The sequence below is a fragment of the Nelumbo nucifera genome, chromosome 3 (genome assembly GCF_055504915.1).
Source record: "Nelumbo nucifera cultivar China Antique chromosome 3, China Antique-T2T, whole genome shotgun sequence".
NCBI lineage: Eukaryota > Viridiplantae > Streptophyta > Magnoliopsida > Proteales > Nelumbonaceae > Nelumbo > Nelumbo nucifera.
Window position 1 is genome coordinate 28,963,241 of NC_142651.1, and position 23,022 is coordinate 28,986,262.

At 36.5% G+C, this 23,022-nt stretch overlaps 2 protein-coding genes across 3 annotated transcripts in view; one reads left to right on the forward strand and one right to left on the reverse strand.

Annotated features, from left to right (window-relative positions):
• Positions 1-5,336: 5,336 nt before the first annotated feature.
• On the forward strand, positions 5,337-10,605 carry LOC104607491 (ankyrin repeat-containing protein At2g01680-like). Its single transcript, XM_010273178.3, has 3 exons — positions 5,337-5,802; positions 8,155-8,567; positions 9,465-10,605. The coding sequence occupies exons 1-3, from the start codon at positions 5,493-5,495 to the stop codon at positions 10,338-10,340; spliced, it is 1,599 nt and encodes a 532-aa protein (XP_010271480.1). The 5' UTR covers positions 5,337-5,492; the 3' UTR covers positions 10,341-10,605.
• A 3,195-nt stretch (positions 10,606-13,800) lies between these two features.
• Positions 13,801-23,022, reverse strand: part of LOC104607578 (protein VAC14 homolog) — a 32,080-nt gene continuing 22,858 nt past the window's right edge. The window contains exons 18-20 of one of the 2 annotated variants that reach the window (XM_010273277.3): positions 15,189-15,257; positions 14,389-14,688; positions 13,801-14,297 (exon numbers count right to left, since the gene is read on the reverse strand). In XM_010273277.3, the coding sequence (XP_010271579.1) occupies positions 14,199-14,297; positions 14,389-14,688; positions 15,189-15,257 (468 nt within the window). In that variant the 3' untranslated portion in view covers positions 13,801-14,198. Of the gene's footprint in view, positions 14,298-14,388; positions 14,703-15,188; positions 15,258-23,022 lie in introns of those variants that run through there. The other variant, XM_088900456.1, reaches the window with a different exon arrangement.

The following is a 23,022-nucleotide window of genomic DNA, read 5'->3' on the forward strand; positions in this document are numbered from 1 at the left end:
TACTGACCAAAATCAACGGTTTTGAGGAAAAAAACAGTTTTAGGAAAAAACGGAATCAGTCAAGTTACGGTTCCCAATTTTTTTCGGTCCGATCGTCCGATCCGGTCTGGTTTTTAAAACCATGATACAATCAGATCAGATGGTTAAAAATCATCTAATTATATTGAGGCTACGTTTAGGAGTTCTTTTCCAACAGTTTTTGTTTTTTTTGGTGCATTTTACATTTGAGAGGCCAAAAGTGCTTTTTAAAAAGTGTCTTTTTTTGCAATTAAAAAAACCGTTTGAAAAAGAGAAAAATTTGCATTTTCAAGAAACAAACCAGTCAAATACTAAAACAGTGGGCAAAAAATGGAGAAAAAAAAACTCTCAAATGTGGCCTACATTTCTTTTTCTTTTTTCTTTTTTTCACACCCAATGTTTTTTGTTTGGACCCATCCAATGGTGGGCTTCCGGTCTAGAAACATGATGATGGGCAGATAGCGACTCATGGGCCCCAAGACCACTGGACTGTGCAATAAATTGATTATCACGGTTCAAACAAATCAAAGGTTGACTGTTGAGCACATTGAGTAGAAGATTGGCTTGGTTTAGGGTTAGCTTTTAAGGCTGCGTTTGGAATCAGTGTAAATAAAAAATGATGTAAAAGTTTATATTGGTTCAATTTTATACGCATTTGGAATGAGAATGTAATCATGATTGACGTAAAACACCACTCTGGTTCAATTTTGCGTACGTTTAGATGGAGTGGAGTTTTATATCGACAATCGATATAAAACCTATCAAATGTAAAGTTTTACATGGATTATTGATGTAAAACTTTACACTCTTCACCCATCACATTTTTCAAAAAACAACGATCACTTTCACAATTCAGTGTAAAACATCATTGATATATTTTTACATCGACAATGTTTTACACTAATTCCAAACGCATCCAAAGGGTTTCATTAGTCAATGTTATATGACTTGCCTGAGTTGCATTACAACTCTGCCATACTTGTCCCCTCGAATCTTCTTATTGTTTCAACTATTAAAACTTGGCTGCAGGTTGAACTGCTTTCCCTCTAGGTTGATAAATAACCTAGTGGGTGTAAGTCGGGCCAAATTAAACTGGCTCGAAGTTTTAAAAGGTCTAAGTTAGAGGGGTACTCACCGTTCGATTAATAAAATTGAATTGTTATTACCAGTTTTTGGAAAATCATGAACCATAACTGAATCAAAACTAAGTTGATACAGAATTTTTTGTTTAGTTTTGGTTCTTGAGGTGCAATCATGTGGTGCATAGAATTTGTCTCGAGGCTCAAGTCTTACAACTTTTATGTGAGACTTAGGCCTTGTTAGAAAGAGGTGTAAGCATATAGTTTGAGACGGTAAGTCAACAATCAATGATTATTTAGTGATTTAGTACAAAAATATATTTTATGTATTTTTATAGCTCAAAATATATAGGAGGGGCACTTTCATAATTATGGGTCAAATAAAAGAGTAAAAATGAAAAACCAACGAGGCATATCGAGTTCTCTTAGGGTTTTAGGATAATTCAACACAAAAAAGGGCCAATCAAGCATTCAAGTTCTTAGTTTCTCTTGGTTAAATCAAGTGGGACTTTTTTCTTGTTGTTTTAGATTTAGCATCCCGAATTTGTCATTTTTTTTTCATTTATCTTCTTGATAGATTTTTTTTTTATTGATTTTTTTTTTTTGCATAGATCAAATTAACTAAGTTGTTTCATTTCTTCTAAATTGTTGGTTGATCACAAATCTAATATCAATTGCATGGATGATTGATCATATAATCCATTTGTGATGTAAACAATTTTGATGCAGAATTTTTTATAATCTAAAACATTATGATTGGTCTTTTGAATAATTCGGGAACTTGGATTTTGAAATTTTAGATGTAAAAGGTTCATAATTGTTAATTGATTAGTCATTATTTTATTTAACATTAGGGATGATAATTTTCCCCCTCCCCACTAAATACCCGACCTCCTTGACCCAAATGGAGTCAGAGATGGAGATTGCCTTGGTGGGGTGGAGATGGGGACAGGGATTAAAGGGATCCCTGACCAGGGATAGGGTCGGGGATGAGGAGTAAAGTTCCCACCCCACCCTAACCCCAATTATATATACTATTAATTATTTTCAAAAGATACCATTAATTAAAAGTTTTTGGGGGATTTGGGTTGCCACAAGAACCCATTTTTGTCGGGGATTGGGGATGGAGGATAAATTTCATCTCTGATGAGATTTGGGTTGGGACAGGGATTTATTTTAAACTTGAGGTCCATGATTCCCACCCCAAACTTGTCCTGTTGCCATTCCTATTTAACTTAATGCTTAAAGACTTGAACTTACTACTCATGAACTTTTATTTAATGAATATTTGTATCCTCTATCATTCTAACTTGATATACCATATTTTTTATCCTATCATTTATGAACTTTAATTTTTTAGGCTTAAGCCTCACCTTTTTGGGCCATTACCCCTGAACTATGCCTTTAGCATTTTAAAACCTTGGTTGAGATCAACACTAGCCCAACCTAAGCTATTGAAAGTACAACTGGAGAATTTTATGTTGAGTTGGATTTGGGTTGGTCCAACTTCTCTACTTTTTGTAAAATGTTCTTGTTTGCTACACTCAAGGATTGAAGTTAATTTAATTTCAGCATTATTATGTGTAAAAGAGTAAAGTTATCTTATCTTGTTTTAGAAAAAAATTGGCATACAATATACATGCATAAATAAGATATATATATATATATAAAAATACTTGCAGCCAAAAGATCATAAATATATATATATATATATGAATTTATGGATACATAGTTTTTTTGGTAAGTAGTTATGTACATACCTACTTGCTTACATAATATTATAAATACTTGCCTTGGTTTCAATGCATGTCATAAAAGTAAAATTTGATAATTAACATCAAATTAATCTTTACCCTAAGGCTGCATTTGGGAAAAGTGCAGGTTCTGATTCAACATATATGCACATGCTAGTACAGTTTTGCATTGTTGGGTAAAGAGTGTATTTGCGTATTGATAATGACAAGAAAAACAAATTCTAAAACATATTTGCATCTAAATGAGAACAAAACTTTGCACTCAAGTTGTTAAATATAAAAATGGTGGACTTCGGTCTCCACATTCATATCTATATAAATATATTAAGCCGTAATGTGTATGTAAGAAGGCTTGAGGATGAGGGAAATGGAATCTAACATTATATTTTGCATTTTTTCATAAAAATTATAAGAATGCCACTCTCTCTTTTGTTTTTTCTTTCTTTCAAATTACAAAAATGTCACTCTTTCTCCAACTGAGGGAGACCTCAACTTGGCATTTCGGTTGCTAGGGGACCTGCAATCAAAGTTAGTCAAGTTCAAGCCGAGCCGATCTCGAACTTCTGAACTCAAGCTCAAATCTCTAATTCGAATCGAGTTCAAGCTAGACAACACCTCGACCACTGAGGGAGACCTCGGCTCGGCACCTCGGTCACTAAGGGAGATCTCGGCTCAGCACCTCAACAACTAAGGGAAACCTTAGCTCGGCACCTTGTCAATTAAGGGAGACCTTAGCTCGATACCTCGCCTGTTAGGGAAACCTCAGGTCAACACTTCAGTAGCTAAGGAAAACCTCGATTTGGCACCTCGGCAATTGAGGGAGACCTCAACTCGGCACCTCGACTGCTTGAGAGACCTGCAATCAAAGGTAGTCGAGCTCGAACTTCCGAGCTTTTAACTCGAGCCGAGCTCGAGCTCGAGCTCAAATCTCTAATTTGAATCGAACTCAAGCCTGATGGTTTATGAGCGAGCCCCTACAATACAGGGCCCCCTTCGCTAGTTTATACTTATTACAATTAAAAATCATTTGACAAGAATACCAAATTATCAATCAATACAAAATTAAACCAACTTTGAATTTTTCTAAACCAGACATTTGAATTTGTACTCATTATTTTTGTATTTGTACTCTTTCCAAACGCAACTTTATTTAGACAAATGCATAAAACGTGCCTTACACCATGTAAGTACACAGTTACACACAAAATATAAAATTAAATTTGTTTTGGGTTGGATTAGGTTGATCAAGGCCTCAACCTTAACTCAACCCCAAAGTTAAATCGGATTTGTAATTTTCATTTTCAATCCAAACCCTGAGTTTCAACCCGATCCAAACCGACCTTTCGAGTTGGGTTCGAAATAACCCGGTCCAAGTTGATATCATTATTACAAAATTTAAATAAAAAAAAAATTAAAAGAAACAATTTGGGAGTTCAGATCTGCATCCCACAATGTCCCACAACACATCCCCGTCATGTATTAGGAACATCTTCCGATGATGACATCATCATTTTTGCTATATCATCGAGAGATGCTTCTAATACACGGTGGAGATGTATTGTAAGACGTTGTGGGGCGTATACTACTGTACTAAGGAGACCAAATCTACTCCTCACACACAGTGCCTCACATATGTTTCACATCCTATCATGCATTGAGAACATCTTCCGTACTTATTTATTATTATTTACGGGAAATGTTCTCAATGCACAGCGGATATACTTGTGAGGCGCACATTTGTGAGTAGCAGATCCAGTCAATATAGTAAGTGACTTGAAAGGGGGTAAAGACTAAAGAGTTAACTATGTTGAGTTGAGTCAACGAGTGGCTTTGATTCTGATCCACGGTTCTTAGGCTTGATTGGATTTCCTCCTTCCCTCTCCTTCGATAACTTCACGACTAAGGATCTGGTACAAGTATGACCAAAAGATAGTTAGATAGATAAATCATAAATGGAATCTGCTAACATGCGCACGTGGACTCTCCCTTAGATCATGACGTTGTTGCCATTATTGTGCATTTATAAGCCAAGTCGGTGTGGCTCACGTTAGACTTTCTCTTAAATTAAATATAAATTTTTAATTGATTAATTTCTAACAGAAATCCCTTATCCACCTGATTTTCATAGGGCGGCGTTTACAGTAACTCACATCTTACCATTCACATGGCATAATCATACATCAGCGGTTAGTTGGTATCTACGCGTACCTAATTGAGTTGGACCTACTGATCTATGGCCATCTCATCTCAAAGGTGGGGTCCTTTTAAATGGACGGTCCAAATCGGCCTTATCCTGTTGAGCGATGTTTGTTGACTAACGGGGTTGACGTTAGAGCAGTTAAAAAACGGAAATACCTGTCATAACTGCCGTTATTTCCTTTTTTCAATTTCATTATTTTGATAAAATAAAAAGTGATCTCTGCTCACGGCGGTGCTTAACTGTTTCGAGTTAAGGTCAGTAAACTGTAAACGGACGAGTTACTGTCAAGTGTTCCCGAGAGGAAAAGTTTTAATGAATAGAGCTAATGAGCTATATCTCCTGACAACTTCTCTTCCACAGAGTAGAAGAAGAAGAAGAAGAAGATTGAAGAAGGACAAAGTAGAACCCTAACCCTAAAATTAATCACAAAATTTTCCTCTAATGGACACGACATCGCTTCGGCTCATCTCTCATCAGTCCTTCTTCTCTGCCGCCCGGTCCGGCGATCTCGAGTCGTTGAAGCTGGTTGTCAAAGAGTCGAGCGGAGATGAAGGAGAGGATCAAGCTTCTGTTTCTTTTTTAATGGCGCTGCAGAACGACGCTGGAGAAACAGCTCTGTATATCGCTGCTGACAATAATTTTGAGGAGATTTTTAATTACTTGATCAGGTTCTGTAATCTCCAGACAGTGATGATAAGGTCCAAGATGAATATAGATGCTTTTCATGTTGCTGCTAAGCGCGGACACTTGGGTACCTTATTTTCCTGAAAATTTGGTTCATTGTTAATTTGTTATGATTGATGATGTGTGATTTCTTTGAACTGTTTGTGGAATTCTTTTGATGTGGAAAAGATTGTTAATAGAACTATAAGTCTTTGATGTGAGATTTTAAGTTGAATGATGGAGAAACTATTATCTGATTTTTCGCTGTGAGATTAGATTTGTGCATATCTTGCTATTGATATTTTTTTCTGAATTACGACGTTGTGATTTTAGATAAATATTAATTACAGTGGAATACTTCTTTTTTTTTTCTAAATGCAAGGAAAACTTGAGTTTTTGCCACTGATCTTTCATTTTTTATAGTTTTTTCTTTTTTTTTTTTCCTTTGGGGGTGGGGGGAGTGGTAAACGTGCAAAATCCATCTTATGATGCAGGTTTCCTTTCTGCACCATTGTAGGTAAATGGTAGAGCCGGGCTTCAGCTTTTCAGAATTTGTCACAATTGTAGGTGCAGGTCTCCTAACATATATGTTGATCATACTTTTTCTATGCGATTGTTTCAGCTTTGCAAACTAAGTGCTTCTACTGTCAAATAAGAAGTAGAGCTGATGCAATTCTACTCTGGATAAATATGAATGATTCTACACCATAACTTGGATGTATCTCCTACAAAAAATGAGGTTGAAGTTCATAATCTTAGAGAAGGATTTGCCCACGTGTTCTTTGATCTGTTAGGCGGTTATGTAGTTTGTTAAGTATCCTGGCACAAGTTGCCTGGAGTCGGTGGTGTAATTATAAATACTCTTCTACCATCAAATAACATAATATTCATTCTCTCTTTTTTTTCATTTCGTTTTCTGAGATTTTGTACATAAATCATTAATAATCTCAGTGATGTGTCCAGTATAAAATTTCAATTGTTATGATGTAGGAGCCATATATGCTGTGCAGTAAGCGTGATCTGCTTTTTTTATATAGATAAGAGTGATCTGATATTCACTGCTATTATATGAGCATGTTAATAGTTCGGGCAGGCTTCAATCTCATGATTTTCACTTTGATTGTTCCTTTCACCCTACAATGAGAATGGATAGAAATTCCTAGGACCAAGTTGTAAATCACATGGACCTTATGTCCACTGCTATAAATTCAAGGAGAATTCTGGAAATAGGAAGACTACATTTATAATGTGAGTCCCCAAAAGCATGAAATTAATTTAGTTTTTTTTTAATAGATCCTTCTTCCATTACTATTCTTTTAACTTATGAAAATAAAATTGAACAGGAACTTTAAAATACATTTCAGTGGTCCTGCCATGTTTCATGAAAATGTGCATTCCTGATAAATTAGGATAAATAATAGGATCTATTTGATCAAATCAGGGATTTAAAGATTTGATAATGTTGCAATAGTCATAGCCTCATAGGAGAGTGAACAATACCAAGTGCAAATACTTAAGCTGGGATTTCAGTAGTTAACTGCTTCACTTGTGATGCAGTGTCAGGAACCTCTAACAATTATACTGATTGCTAAACATTGCCCTAGTTGCTCCTATAGAAGCTTTCCTGTAAACATTGTTCAATGTTTTCCTGGATACTTCTGTAGCAACATCCCTTCATCGTATGAAACAACTTACGCATCAAATGTGGCATGTTGAATCCACAATCTTAATAGTGCATTCCATTATGGTATGAACTCTAACGCAATAAAATAAACAAGTAAAAGATAAAAGAGAAAAGCCTAAAGGATCTAGGCACATAGAAACATCAATTAGTTCCATTCATCATGTTGGAAGAAGCCAGCTCACATGTGATTCCATGACCAAAACCAAGATCTAGGCTCTTGACAAGTTGATGTTTGTTACCATTTATACCTATCTCATTCTCTCCTCTATCATCCCATCTATCTTCACCTTCCTTCAAATTTGAACCCTTGGGCATGTCTTAATGTCTTCACTGCCATATAGAATTAAGTTGGTGTTTTGGTTGACATTAAACAGGTCCATTACTTATTGATTAAACTTTCATCTTTAAACCTTCAATTTCTACAATTAAATTCAAAGATATCACACAATCACATCCACATTATTAATTTAAAATATATATAACGGTTCACCAAAAACAGTTTGTTCTATCATTTTTGGAATTCAAATCATTGGTTGGCACTGTGAAGTCATGGTAATTCTTGCAAGTATGGTCTTAGAGTTTGAAGGGGATTTGGGAATCTTATGATTTTGTTTAAAATCTAGGAAGTTTTTAATTTCCAACATTTATAAGCTCGGACCAGTTTCCTATAACTTTGGCATTTTACCAAATTTCAAACATTCTATTAATTTTAATTATTATTTTATGAAATATTTGTTTACTATTTTTTTATCACAGGGATTGTCAAAGAGCTTTTGAGCATGTGGCCTGAGCTTTGTACAAAATCATGTGATCCCTCAAACACTAGTCCTCTTTATTCAGCTGCTGTTCAGCAACATTTGGATGTAGTGAATGCTATATTAGATGCAGATGTGAGCTCAATAAGGATTGTGAGAAAAAATGGGAAAACTGCACTTCACACTGCTGCACGATATGGTTATTTGCAAATAGTAAGAGCACTTATAGATAAAGACCCAGGAATTGTTTCTATCAAAGATAAGAAGGGCCAGACTGCACTTCATATGGCTGTAAAAGGTCAGGATCCTTCTGTAGTGGAGGAGATATTGCTTACTGATCCTTCAATACTAAATGCACGTGACAAGAAGGGAAACACAGCTGTGCATATAGCTACAAGGAAATGTCGTCCCCAGGTATCCCTCTTATGTTTTCTGTAAATTCAGACTACACACTTGGGATTTTGGAATTTTTGTTTTCACAAGCCCCAGATTGCCATACATGGGTATGGATATAGATATAGATATAGGTAATCTTAAATCTCAATGGTCATGATTGACAATGGCCCAGTAGCTGAGATTGTCAATAGTTGTCCTTCCAAGTATGGAGGTATGGGACCAAACCACATAACTGCAGGCCCTCCGTTGTAAGGTCAGTGGATCTCATGTGCATCCTGCTCTGTCCCCACCCCTTAACCCCCAGTAATGTGTAATATGTAATACCAAAAAGTAATCTCAATGTCTCATCATCCAAGATTTTAATATTGGACAAAAGTATCATATTCAACATGCTGATATCTTGCTTTTAGCTCTACTTATTTTTTTCTATGGCCAAGTGAAATTTCCTCTGCTTGTATCAATAGAATTTTCAATATTTACAAAGTTTCTTATAATATGCTTTATTAAAATAAACTATCTATATATTTATAAGTGTTCATGATGTAAAAATACTCTTAGTAATTCATGATATACTTCTGTTGCCAATGTTGTGTTGGCACCTTCAGGTGTCCAATATCATGGTTACAAGATCCAAGAATTTTTAATTTATGGTTCATATTAACGAGTTTTTGTGGGCCATTGGTCCAGCAGTGGTTCTGTTTAGGCTCTTCCCTTGGTCTCTACTTTCTTTCTCAATTGATTGAAAGGAATGCATTACTTTGGTGTTTGATATTTCCCTGTTAAATATTTTCAGCAGTTGAAAATGTTATTTCTTGTAAATGATAATGGAAGCAGTTGACATAATAAAGTAGAATTTGAATACTTTGTACGACTCATTTTAATGTCTTTCTCATATATGCTCGCTGTTCTTTTCAGATAGTAATCCTTCTATTAAGCTATACCTCCATAGAGGTCAATGCTATAAATAATCAGAAAGAAACTGCAATGGATTTGGCAGAAAAACTCCAGTATGGAGAACCTTCATTGGAAATTAAGGAAGCCTTGGTAGATGCTGGTGCAAAATATGCTAGGAATGTAGGCCAAGTGGATGAAACCATGGAGCTGAAAAGAACTGTTAGTGATATAAAGCACGAGGTGCAGTCACAATTTATACAGACTGCAAAGACCAACAAAAGAGTGTCTGGAATTGCCAAAGAGTTGCAGAAACTGCACAGAGAAGCAGTTCAAAATACCACCAATTCTGTGACTGTTGTTGCAGTTCTTTTTGCATCTATTGCTTTCATGGGTATATTCAATTTGCCCGGTCAATATTTTCAAGATGGAGAAGATGCTGGGAAAGCCCATATAGCTGATCATGTTGGATTTCGTGTATTTTGCCTCTTGAATGCCACATCTTTATTCATATCTCTAGCAGTTGTTGTGGTTCAGATCACTCTGGTTGCCTGGGATACCAGAGCTCAAAAGCAGGTTGTTTCAGTAGTGAACAAGCTAATGTGGGCGGCCTGTCTTAGCACTTGCGGATCATTTTTGTCATTGGCATTTATAGTTGTGGGGAATAAAAGCTCATGGATGGCTATTACCATAACATTATTGGGTATACCAATTCTTGTGGGCACTCTTGTTAGCATGTGCTACTTTGTTTTCCGACAACATTTCAGAATATTTAGTGATGACTCCCAGAGACGGATTAGGAGGGCTAGTGGCAGTAAGTCTTTCTCGTGGTCTCTGTACTCTGCTTATTCAGATCCTGATGCTTATAATTCTGACCATGAAAAGATCTATGCTTTATAACTGTGTCAACTGTGTTAAGCATGTGAAAGGCTGATTTCAGGTGTTGTAAATATATTAGTCTCTGATGTTGGTCAGCAGCAGTGGCATCCGCTGGTCAAGTTTGTTTTTGACCTTAATCATAGACCCAATTTTGGGTTCCAAGTTCTGTAAGGGGAAATTGATTGGATGCAATCTTCTGTTTTGTAGTGGAGATAAACGGGAACGTTATGTAGATTATGTATATGCAAGTGATTCAGAAATAAATGTTGTTCTGGTCTCCTATGCATTTTACCCTGCAATTTTATATTTGATTTCACGAATGGATTGCTTCCTGCAATAAATCAGTGAGTCAACCACCCTTACAGACTTGAATGGTTGCTTTATCTCTTGGGTATCTTAAGGGAAGATGGTATAGAAGGATGTCAAAAGTCAGATATTGCTGGTAGCAGATTGATTTTTAATGATCCACGTTACTTCCCTGTAAATTTTTCTAGCAAGTTGTGTTTGGGTGCAGTGCAAATCTTGACCGGATGTGAATTAGTTTTACTTTGTTTGTTATTATGGTTTACATTTTTACCTGATACAAAATTTGTACTTTTTGTCTCTTTTGTGCTCAATGACCGTGCAAATTTTGCATCCCAAAAAACTGATGCTAAACTTGCACCACCTTCCTCCAACCTCATTTTTTTCTCATAATAAAGTGGGAGCCACATTGTCTCACATCCTACCTCATTCCTAGACAGATAATCCTCCTCCTACCTCCATTCTCTTCCATTTAATGTGGAGGTCACTTCATTTTACATTCCATTTTACTTTTCACAAACAAATAAGACAGTCAAATCTAAAGCAAAAGTAAACTAGAATTACACTCAGCCCATTTGCACTCCTATGCATTTACACCAATGCAAACAAAACTCACAATAACAAACTGAGCCAGCAACAACAACAATCATTTTAAGAGAACCCACCCAACATTATTAACTTGTCATATTTGAATTCTAATCAAGTGTTAGAATTGAGTCTTCTTTATCTGTCCAGAGGTTCCCTACCCTGCTTGTACATTCCTTAAGTTAGACCTCTAGTTTTGTGATCCCTCCAGGCTCCAGGTAATTCGAACCCTGGTGCTTAGAATCCCCGCTAGTCCTTCTCAATTATCAGTTGCTCTTGAGGGCAAGGGCTCATGGTTCAATAATTGAATGGGCTAGAACTAAAGGGTTGGGGATAAACAAAAAGGACATAGGTAGGTAGAAGTAGTAAAAAAATGATTTGAGCATCAATAATTTAACAATGAATGTATCATTAAACAGAACGGACTGGCGAAACAGGATTCATGTAGTTCTCAGGCTCATATGAAATGCTGAGAATTCAATTCCATATGATCTCTAATCCAACACAAAGTTACTCTCTTGGTGTATTTAAAATTTATCTTGAAGCGACTCTTAAAGAACCCAGAGATCAAATTGTTGTATTAGTTGTTGACTCTAGGATGGATATAATAAGCACTCTTTGAACCACAACGCTGAGAAACGGAATGTCATGCTCTAGACCATGGCAAGGCAATGACAGAAATTTCCTAAAGGCATACCGTATTGGTTTCCATAAAGGCCAAACATGGAAATGGGTTTGGTGCCAACTCGTTCTATATGCCGATAGATTCGGTACCATATATGGTCCATACTGCATTGTATATGTCAATATGAATTGACATAGGTTGACAAGGACTGATACAGACCACATACTGGTCGAATGATTTATGTTTTGCTGGTTTTCATTTTATCTTAGTTACCTATGGCTATGGGATGATTTTGCATTTAAAAAAAAAAACACTTGAAATCTTACCAATGCAAGAGAACTTATTGGAATCAAGAAGAAAAAGGAAGAATGCATCTTTTTCTTTTCATTTAGTCCTTCAATATTGGAAGATATACATATCTCAGTGATTTAGAATGTAAGGATATATTGAGATGGGGTTGGCTAAAATAGCTTAATTTATATGTCATAACTCGTAAAGAAGTAAGAAAACGGATAAAATGGACTTTTAAAAGTTTTAAATTTTATGTTAGTGGAGGGGCGGAATAACTCAACCCCAAACTGAGACTTAAAAAAAATAATGACTCAATCTCAAACTGGGTAGGTTACCAAGTAATCTCATGGATGCCACTTGCCCTGGATAAATTTGATGCTGCTTCTTCAGAAATCTGGAGCAACCCTTGGAAACTTACGGTAGAACAATGGTTTATTCAATTAGCTCAGTCTCAGTGGGTAACGTCTCTGCCAAGCCGAGGTTCAAAATATGAAAATATCGACATGATACAATGGAGACATGTTGTCAGTATCCAACACCACCGACATGTGACCACAGGTGGAATGGACCTGCTACCAAACATTCCACTTATGCTCTTAAGGTATCAACCGTATTAGTATTGTCTCGGATACGTATCAATCGATACAAATACCACGTATAAGTTGGACCTGGAACCTCTCTGCTAACTTTTTCACAACATAGTTTATCCTCTACAATAGCCTCTTGTCATTTTACTATCTCATGTATTCATTACGTAAGCTCATTGGAGAGACCCCAACCTGCAAAAAACCAAAAATAATTCAAAATTGCATAAGGCTCCATTTGGAAGGAGTGTAAATATAAATGTGTTCAGTGTAAATATAAATATAACACGATTCATGAAAAATGACAGCATATGTATTCGCACTATTTTCATTTAAATTTTAAACACTCGTGTTCAATGGATCTGTGTTTTGGTGTTTCAATTGTAAAAATATGGTAATTTGTTGTTATATTTGTGATTAATAGTCTACGAATTTTCCTAAAAAATAAAAAATTACAAAATAACTTATTTTATATGTTTTAAATGATCTCTACCAATGATTTATCAAAACCATCGATCCAAAAGCAATTTATGTAAAAATGATACTTTTCTTTATATAATAATAAATAAAATATTTATATTAGTATTTATGACTACTAACTGAATTTTGAATCACACGTTATCTGTATCTTAGAAATTCTAATGAACCCTATATATTTTTAAACTAAAATTATTTATCTTATAAATTAATCTACCAAAAAAATAAGTAAACAAAACATATTGATTATTTGAAGAAATAAAAAGTATTATTTATATAAAAATATTTAAATAAGCAAGCAACAATTCATATTGAAGTTTCATTTAGATCTATGATGTTTTACTGTTTTAGACTTTTATTAGTAGATTTATTGGATTTCCCCCAAAAATTAGGAAAATCCGAAAATTATTTTATATGTATATTAACACCAGGAGTCTCAGCGCAGTAGATACCACTTAACACACATTTTAGGGTGTCATGATTTTCTTTGTTCTTCATAATGCTCGGCCTACTGTTGAAGGCTGTCAAAGAAAAAGCAAGACTAACAGAAGGCTATCGAATGAAAATGAAAACGGGTTATGGGTAAGGAACAACAAACACAATTACAAAAGATCAATTTACATAATTCCCTGAATGCTTTACTTCTTTGAAATTGTAGTAACAAATGGACAATACAACCAACTGCATACCCTAAATTCGAATTCTCTCTATTGCTCATGTGGCCTTCAATAAAAAAATAACAGAACCACATGAGCACGAGTCCTGTCCATAAACACAAAAGAATAGCCCAGGAAATGCCCAGGCTTATGCCAATTAAGCACAATTCCTACCACCACAACCTCCAGAAATTCAACACAACAAACCTCCAAGATATACAATTTTACAATTACACTACCAGATGATGTTCTGACTTGCGAATATAAAATGGATCCGCATATTTGTCAAAGGCTTGGTGGAATAGCAAAGGTGAACAATAGCAAAAACAAAAAAGAAAAATAAACATAATCATTGTTGTTATTGCCCTGGCCCTTTCCATGATGACCTTGAAGGAGGTCGCGTCATATCCGGCATGGGTGAAGGTCGGCGGGACTCTTCCAAAGGTCTTTGAACCTCCTGCACATTAAATTATCAAATTCTCTTATTCCCCAAACAAGAATTACAAGGCACTTGTAGGTGTACAATGTAGCCTGGTAGTTCAGCAAACCTGGGATAAGTTGGATGAAATGGAATTTCGAGACTGCAACTGTGATTTTGCACATGTACGATGTTGGTGCTGCATGTTCTCAAACTGCTGCAACCGTGAAGCAAAGTTGATTCCATTATGTGCATTCCCCGGATCCTGATTCTTGTCACCATCCTCCATGATATGTGATCCGCTTGGCATGTGATGTAAAATCTGAGAGTATGGGTTCCCCGAAGATGTTCGCTTCAATTGCTCACCATTGAAGGAGTATGAAGGTACAGTTCTCAGTCGAGTTCGCAGTATCTTGAAAGCTGTACTTTGCTGCATTGAATGAACTACCAATGAAGGGATAAATTGCACAAACCAATATTAAAGAAGAAATGTCAAGAAGTACACCCAATAGTTGGTGCATTAAAAATGCTGGATTTGGTAAATCGGCATTGTTTTTTGATATTTCAATGTTTTTCGAAGGCTGAATTTTGAAGCAGATCATGATATGTGATCCACTTGGCAATGTGTTTTGAAGGCTGAATTTTGCTGGCATTGAATGAGCTTCTTTTTTGATATTTCAATCAGTTTACATCACCTTTCAAGTTGTTTCAGTATTCAAAAGATTACAAGATAACTTAGGTTCAATGGCCAACATCTAGATTCTTTATGGGCAGAAACTAACCTTTCCAACCCTATTAAAATTCTTAATGTGTGGAGAAAACTTTTCCAGCCCAAGTTTTTTCCCCCACTTTGACTTGCACAATGACACAATCATGGATTACAAAGAAAAAGAAATGGGTGAGAATAAGTAATTAGCTGTTCAGGCATACCTGCGGTAGCAACATAAGAAGACCGTACAGGGCCTTCAACAACCATATGTATCTTCCAGGTTCAAGAAGCTGCGACACATAAAGTTGGATAAGCTAGACATTATAAGATCCTAGCTTTCACAGGTATTTCTCAAACAAATTACCAAGGCATTGCTAACCAATAAAATAACTACCAATGAATATTCCCAAAAGTTGGTAGAGCACTAAAGTATGAATTTTTCAACAATTTGGAAAAGTATTGACCATCTTATAAGAATGAAGAATGCCAACAGCTATAAAATTTAATGAAGTACTTCATTTCACCATTTACACAGATTGTTCAAACACTTGAAGATCATCCATTCAGTTGAGTACTTAGAATCCATATTCAATTGGAGGTACCACATCCAGGGCTGTCAATGGAGTCCTTGTCATGAATGTACATAGCGAACACTGTTATTCTCTCTTCAAATGCTTGAGTATGGCATTTTGCTAATAGGGGATGCTCAAGTTCAATCCCAATTTGGCCTTTATGCACTCAATGAAATGAAACAATGAAACCTACTTACATAAAGTGAATCACCTTTTTTATTCGGGGGGGTGGTAATTTGATAAATCTTCATCCCAATAAACTTTTCATGAGCAAAAACAAGATTTTAAAAACTTTAAACCTACTTATATAAACTTTAGGCTTTATCAAGACAATTAACGGAAGGGGTGTGTTTGCATATTTATTTGAAACATGAAACGAAATTTTTAAGGAGATCAAGATACAGGGTTGTACATCCAAATAAGTATCCTCTCAACAATTGAAAGAAAAAAAATTCAGAATTAGTTAATTGGGAGAACAAAAGTTGGAAAAAAGAAGAGCTCCATAGACTGGTTACTCAACAACAAGGAGAGATCTTTGCAATCCCATTTCCATTCAATAACAAGGAAGATCAAATGATCTGGACAGGGAACCCAAAAGGAATTTTAACAACTAAATCTGCTTTGAAAAAGATCTGGAGAATCAAGTGTTACCCAAAAATAATTTTTTGTGGTTCTTAATTAATGGTAAAATACCAACTAAAATGCATTTATTCAATTGGGTCTGAATATTAATCCAGAATGTTCAAGTTGTGATGATCCCATGGATGACGAGAATCACATCTTCATGCAATGCCCTTTGGCACAGCAGATCTGGATAACAATAGAGGAGGCATGCCCAGGTACAAAACTGGATGATAGACACATCTAATTATGGTGGTAAAAGTAATTAATAAAAATGATAGTTCTAAGCACTACTGGGAAAAAAATCGCTTTCTTTCTATAGGCAATGTGTAATTTTTGTTAGGAAAGAAATTGTTTTCAAAAAATACAAAGGAATACCCACCTATTATAATAGAAAAGTGTGGATCATGTCCAAATTATATGTGGGAGTTAAATGCCTCGGAATCTTATAATAAGAAGGCTAGTGTAATTATCAAATAGTTCTGACAAAAGGATCAGGAATATAAAATTAATTTTGATGCTTATAAAAGATAAGATGGTCAGATTGCTTGTGATTGTGTAGGAAGCGATTGCAAAGGGAGAGTAACCTTCATCAAGGCAGATATTCTTGGAGTTTCATCAGTTAATGTGGCAGAAAACTGGACAGCTCAGAAATAGCCAGAACATATGACATGAAGAAAATCATTCTAGAAGAAGAACCAAAGCAGGTCATTTAGAGTTTGAACAAGAAGCAGTGGCACCATCGAGCATTAGGAACCTGGGCCATTTGCTTGCTTCAGCTGACTCTTTGGGGTAAAGCTAACCTAAGAGATTTGTCAGAAAACATGGGAGAGGTTTAAGTAATTTTCCCTTTACTGAAATCTTCAGTTGGATTTGTTTTAAGTTTGGTTGGAAAGCACTTAGAGCTTACCCAAAAAATTTACTGAAACCATCACTGTTAGGTTAAATTTTGTTGGAACTTGGAAGTACCAGAATTCTAATAAAGATGGATATCAGTTGTTCTGCTTGGGATCTTTTAAAAAAATAAGCCACCAATGAATCTCTTAACACAGCTGGCAAAGAGGTAGCTCTTTAGATATTACACAACAAATTATGGATTGTATAATGACTAGAACTATACATTAGCTACAAACTTTGGAACTGTTTAGATATTTCTCCTTTGATGAAATTTGAAGGAATTGGTTTTCAGTGGGTTCTAGTTCAGTGCAGAAGACTAAAACACAGCTGATTTGGACACCACCCATGAAAGGCTTTATGAAACTAAACTTTGATGAGAACAGTCAGGGTAACCCAAGCCTATCTGGAATTGGAGAGACCATAAGAGATAAGGATTCCTCCAACAACTGGAAGTGTAGGAGGCTCATGTGATGTAGGAGAAACAATTTGCTCACTCCTGGTCCTTTGCCACTACTACCACCTGTGAATAGTAGGAGGATGAGGAGGCAATGGTGAAGAAACAAGAATAGTGGAGGGACTAGAGGATGAGTGTTCCCCTCTGGACTCAACAGAAGAAGACTCAATAGGAATCGGAAGGGGGAGTGCAAACAACTGTGAAGAATACTCCCCCTAAGATGAACCATAGAAGGGAGTAGATTCGGCAAAAGTGACATCCATTGAGACAAAATGAGTGCTACTACTAGGATCAAATAAACAATAACCCTTCTGTGTGGAGGCATAACCAAGGAAAATGCACTTATGGGCCTTTGATTCAAACTTATGTCTCTAGGTACTAGAAATGTGCACATAATAGGTACAGCCAAAGACTCGAAGGGGAAGAGAAAAAAGCTCCTTATTTGGATAAAGAAGATTAAAAGGAGACTTAAAGCCCAAGACTCTAGATGGCATACAATTGATTAGGTATGTTGTTGTGAGAACAACGTCCCCCCAAAACTTTGTAGGAACATGTGAAGCAAACAAAATGCTCCTTGCAACTTCAACTACATGACAATTCTTCCTCTCAGCTACTCCATTTTGTTCCAGAGTACGAACACAAGAACTCTGGTGAATAACCCCAAAGTCAATGAGATATGAAGTGAGGTTTTTCTCAAAATATTCTTTTGCATTATCAAACCAAAATATCATGATTCTTGTATCAAACTAGGTAAGAACAAATTCATGGAATTGTTTCACAAGTTTGGGAACCTCATCACAAGATCTCATAAAAAATAACCAAGTATACCGAGAAAAATCATTAATGAACAAGATAAAATATTAATAGCCACCCATATAAGACAAGTGGTACGGCCCCCACACATCAGAGTGCACAATATGAAAAGGAAAAGTGGATCTCTTATTACTCAAGGAATAAGTGTCTCTACAATGTTTTGAAAACTCACACGACTCCTAATGAAGACTAAACATGTTAATTCCTTTAAACAATTTTGGAAATAAATGACTCAAAGCAAGAAAGGATAAATGGCCCAAACGTAAATGACATAACATGACACGACTAAAAGACTCTGAAGAAGTAGACCCAAAAGCAACTCTCTCAGGCTGTCTTGGCTTTGTCCAAGAGTATCCAACAGATACATTTCATTCGCCTCATGGCCATTCCCAATCACTTTCTAAGACTTCAGGTCCTGGAAAACACAATAAGAGGGAAAAAAATGTTATACTACAGTTTAAGGATTTTGTTATGTTGCTCACTAACATCAAATTAGTGTGCAGCTTAGAGACATGAAGGACAAAAGTAAGTGAAAGGGAGTCAGTGGCCTTGATGACTCCCTTGCCAGAGATAGGAGCAAGAGAGCCATCGGCCAAGGTAATCTTATCATAGCTAGAAAGTAGGTCATAAGAACTAAATAGGGTAGAAATGTTGGTCATATGATCAGAAGCTCCAGAATCTATAATCCAAGGGATTCTACGATTACCTAAGATGGTTGCATGGTTGGCAATAGCTCGTATACCTGAATGAGCAAATGCAAAAGTAGTTGGATTGCCTGAAGGATTGGAGGAAGTGGTTGCACTCTCAAGATAGCTAATCATCCTCCCATATTTCTCATACTCAACCTTCATTACATCTAATTGCTCACTAGCGGCATTCTCATCAATTGCACTCCTGTCATTATCTAGAACTATGGCTGCATTGGCACTCCCAATCTTCCCATTTTTGGCCTTCTTTCTAAAGCGAGGTGGAAGGTGTGGATGCAGCTTCCAACATGTATCATTGGAATGTTTCAGCTTCTTGCAATGCTCACATATAACCTCCTTCTTCCCTTCAGTTGCCTTGGGTTTCAGTCTCATATTAGCACAATGGTCAACTGAAATTGCCCCTTGAACCTGAACCAGCCTCCTAATCTCCTCACTGCTCACCATGGCATAAGCCTAAGACAAAGATACATTGTCTTTAGCTAGGATATTCTGCCTGGTAATGTCAAATTCTGGATTCAACCCTGTCAAGAATTCAAAGACTCTATTCCTTTCAACCAATCTACTATATGTTTCTGCTTCCTTTGTACTTTCCCAGACAATAGTTTCCATGAGATCTATCTCTTGCCACAAGGACTTCAGCATTGAGAAATAGACTGCCAAAGGTCTCTCCTCTTGCCTCAGATTGTTCACATCACTTCTTAACTTGTATGCTTTGGCCACATTCAATTTTTGTGAATAGGTTTCAGCAACACTATCCCATATCTCCTTAGCAGAATTGATCCAATAGATAGTGCTGACTAATTTGGGGTTGCATCAAATTCACTAACCACCCAATAACAGTGTAATTCTCTTGCAACCATTTTTCATGAGATGGGTCATCTTCCTTTGGTGCTTTCTTGCTACCGGAAATATATCCCCACTTGCCTCTACTACAAACATGTATCTTTACTGATTGTGATCATGCTAGATAGTTAGTCCCATCAAGCTTCCCTATGGTTACAGAAAATAAAGAGTCTACGGGTGCTCCTAAAACCTGTCCGGACTCTAAGCCAAGCTTATTCTCAACTCCAAACACATCCACCCTCCTCAAAAAATCCCAAAACAATCTTCAGATGACAAATAAGGAAGACAAAAAAGAAAAACAGCAAATACCAACCTTCACAGATCCCCAACAATAGAATTGCGCCTTACCCAGCACCCGAGAGAAGCAGAGAAATAGCAGCCGCTCCTTGTAGGCTTCCCAGAACCAAACTCCGCTTGGATCGATCTTCAACAAAATAAAGGAGAACCCCTTCAACCACTGAGCACCAAGGTGAAACCTCCTATGGGACCCGCAATCAGAAATCTCCAATTGTCTAGGGTTTCGGGCAAAATTCCAAAACATGTTTTGAAAAGTGAGCAATCTTCCTTTCTCCTTGAAACCACTACCAACTAGGTTGAGTATCTTCTTCAATCAATCATTGATTCAGTTCTTCATACACATTGTTTATGGGATTAAGAAAAAGAGAAAAAAAAAGGAAAAGGGGCCTGCTCTGATACCAAGAAGAAAAGAAATCTCAAATAAAGAAAATAATATCTGATTAAAAAGGGAGGAAGAGGCAAAAAGACAAAAAAGAGGAGAAGAAGAGAAAGAACGACGGAAGAGAAAGGGATGAAAGAGATGAGTTGATCGTACACTCTCTCCCTTCCCTAATCCTTTTAATTAAAATGGTTAATCACTAATTATCAGAAAATTGCAAGTAAGCCCATGGTGGGGTGGCTAGCTAGTTAAAACAAGAGAAAACTAATGCTAATAGGCCCATTAACAGAACAGAACATAAAAAATATAAAGCATAACTGTGGGCTATGGGCCTTTCAGCCCATCTTCTCTACAGATGGGAAGAGAGGCTAATGCATTTGCTAACTTTCTATCCAAGCAAAGAGTAACTAGGGATCAGTTGTATTGGGCCCAATTGTAACCTTTGTGCTATTTTTTTCTTTTAAAAAGTGAGGCTGCACGTTGCGCCTCCACTTGGGATGCTTGTAACAGTCTTTATCTTTTTGTTGATAATGAATTCTTAATGAACTTTTATTTATCAAAAAACAAAGAGGTAGCTCTTTAGGCTTCAAAAAAAAAAAAAAAAGAAAGAAAGAAATAGCTCTTTTTTTTCAGGTCCCACAGGCTATGGGGACTCTACAAGAGCTGAGTTGATGGCTACCCACAAGGCTTAAGAAATAACTATCAAGATACAAGGCACAAGGCATTGTGGAAGGATGATCAAATTTGAGTAACAAAGCAGTGGAAGGAGATTCTCTAGTTGTGGAAGGATGGTTAAGAAATAACTATCAAGGCACAAGGCATTACAGGCACACTTTAAGAGAGATAAGCAGCCTAGTAAAGGAATTGGAAGCAACAGTTAAATGGGTGCCAAGATCAGAACACAATCTAGACAATTCATGTGCAAGGCAAGGAATTAATAGGAAAGAAATGTTTAGGGGAGTAACCAAAATGGAATTATTAATTGTATGTGAAAATTAGTGTATTCAGAAAAGGTTGGGTTGTGAATACTGGCCTAACAAAAGGCAGTCCCTTCGCACCATTAAAAAAAAGCAAAGAGATAGGAGAACCTACAATGTTCACATCATGGAAAGATAGAGTTCAGAATAACCCTGCCATTCATTGGAAGCAGAATTTACTATAATTAAATTACACTTTGATGGCTGCTCCACAGGGAACCTAGGCCCTTCAGGCATTAGAGTAGTTTTCAGGCTTAGCCACTCAGCAGTCCAAGGTGATTCACTGAAAGAAGGGGTGCAACTTGTGCGAGTCCAACTCAAGTTTTTTTGCACGGGTTGGTCCTAAGTTTTAAGGCTACGAACTACGGACTGGGACTGGACCAGAAAACTCAGGCCTGACATAAACTTGGGTTGAGGCCCTGGGTAGCCCGATCCCGGCCCAATCCAACCCAGGCCCACCCAAAAAAGATATAATATGTACATTATATTTATATAAAAATACACAATATGTATAATATGGACTGGACACCCTCAGCAACCAACTTTGTTAAACTCAACTTTGAGGGAAGTTATATTGGCAATCAAGTTGCAGCTGGATTGGGTGGAGTCTTCCGAGATACAGAAGGAAAGGTGTTAGCTTTGTTTTCAGGACCCCTGGCAGATGGTAATTGCATTGACAGCTGAACTGCATGGACTACTCCATGGTTTAAATTTTGCTAAGAAATTTGGTTTCCACAACTTGGAGGTAGAAGGGGTCTCAGGTGGTCATTTCTTGGACAAAATGCAACTCTCAAATCCCATGGATCTATAGACATACTTCTTGGGAAATAGAAAGCATAGCAAGGGAGATGAATGTTGTCTTTAAATGATTAAAAAGAACAACAAATGGGATTGCAGATGATCTGGCTAAACAAAGGACAGCTAGGCACCAAATGTTTTGGGCAACATTATAAATTATATATAAGTCTGTGAGATGGGGAAAACTCCTCCATTGTTGTAATACTTCAACTTGATTTTAATATAATCTCCTTTTATTGATAAAAATTACCTTATTTTCTAATTATGTATATATGAGTATGCATATGTTCATTTGTAAATGAAATTTGAACATATTTTCAATCAATTATACTCTTAAATTTTTGGCTTTTTGATCTTAAAGAAATACTTTACCTTATACCTTCAAAAAAAAATTCTACTCTTAAACTGGGCCATAAAGCCTAATAAAAGATGACTATGTAAAAATATATACATAAATTCTTTCAAACCTGACCAACCTGCTCAAGCCCGACTAACCCAACCCAAGTTGTGTTGGGTTAAGCTCAGGTTGAGCCTGCGTTGATAAACTTGGGCTTAACCTCGGGTTGGGTGAGGCCCGATCCTGAAGTTTGCACCATTAGGATTGGGCTTGGGTTGACCTTTAACCCAACCCAACTCACCCAAGTTGCACCCCTAATTGAAAGCTGAAATGGAAGTGATATTGCAAAGGCTGAAAATG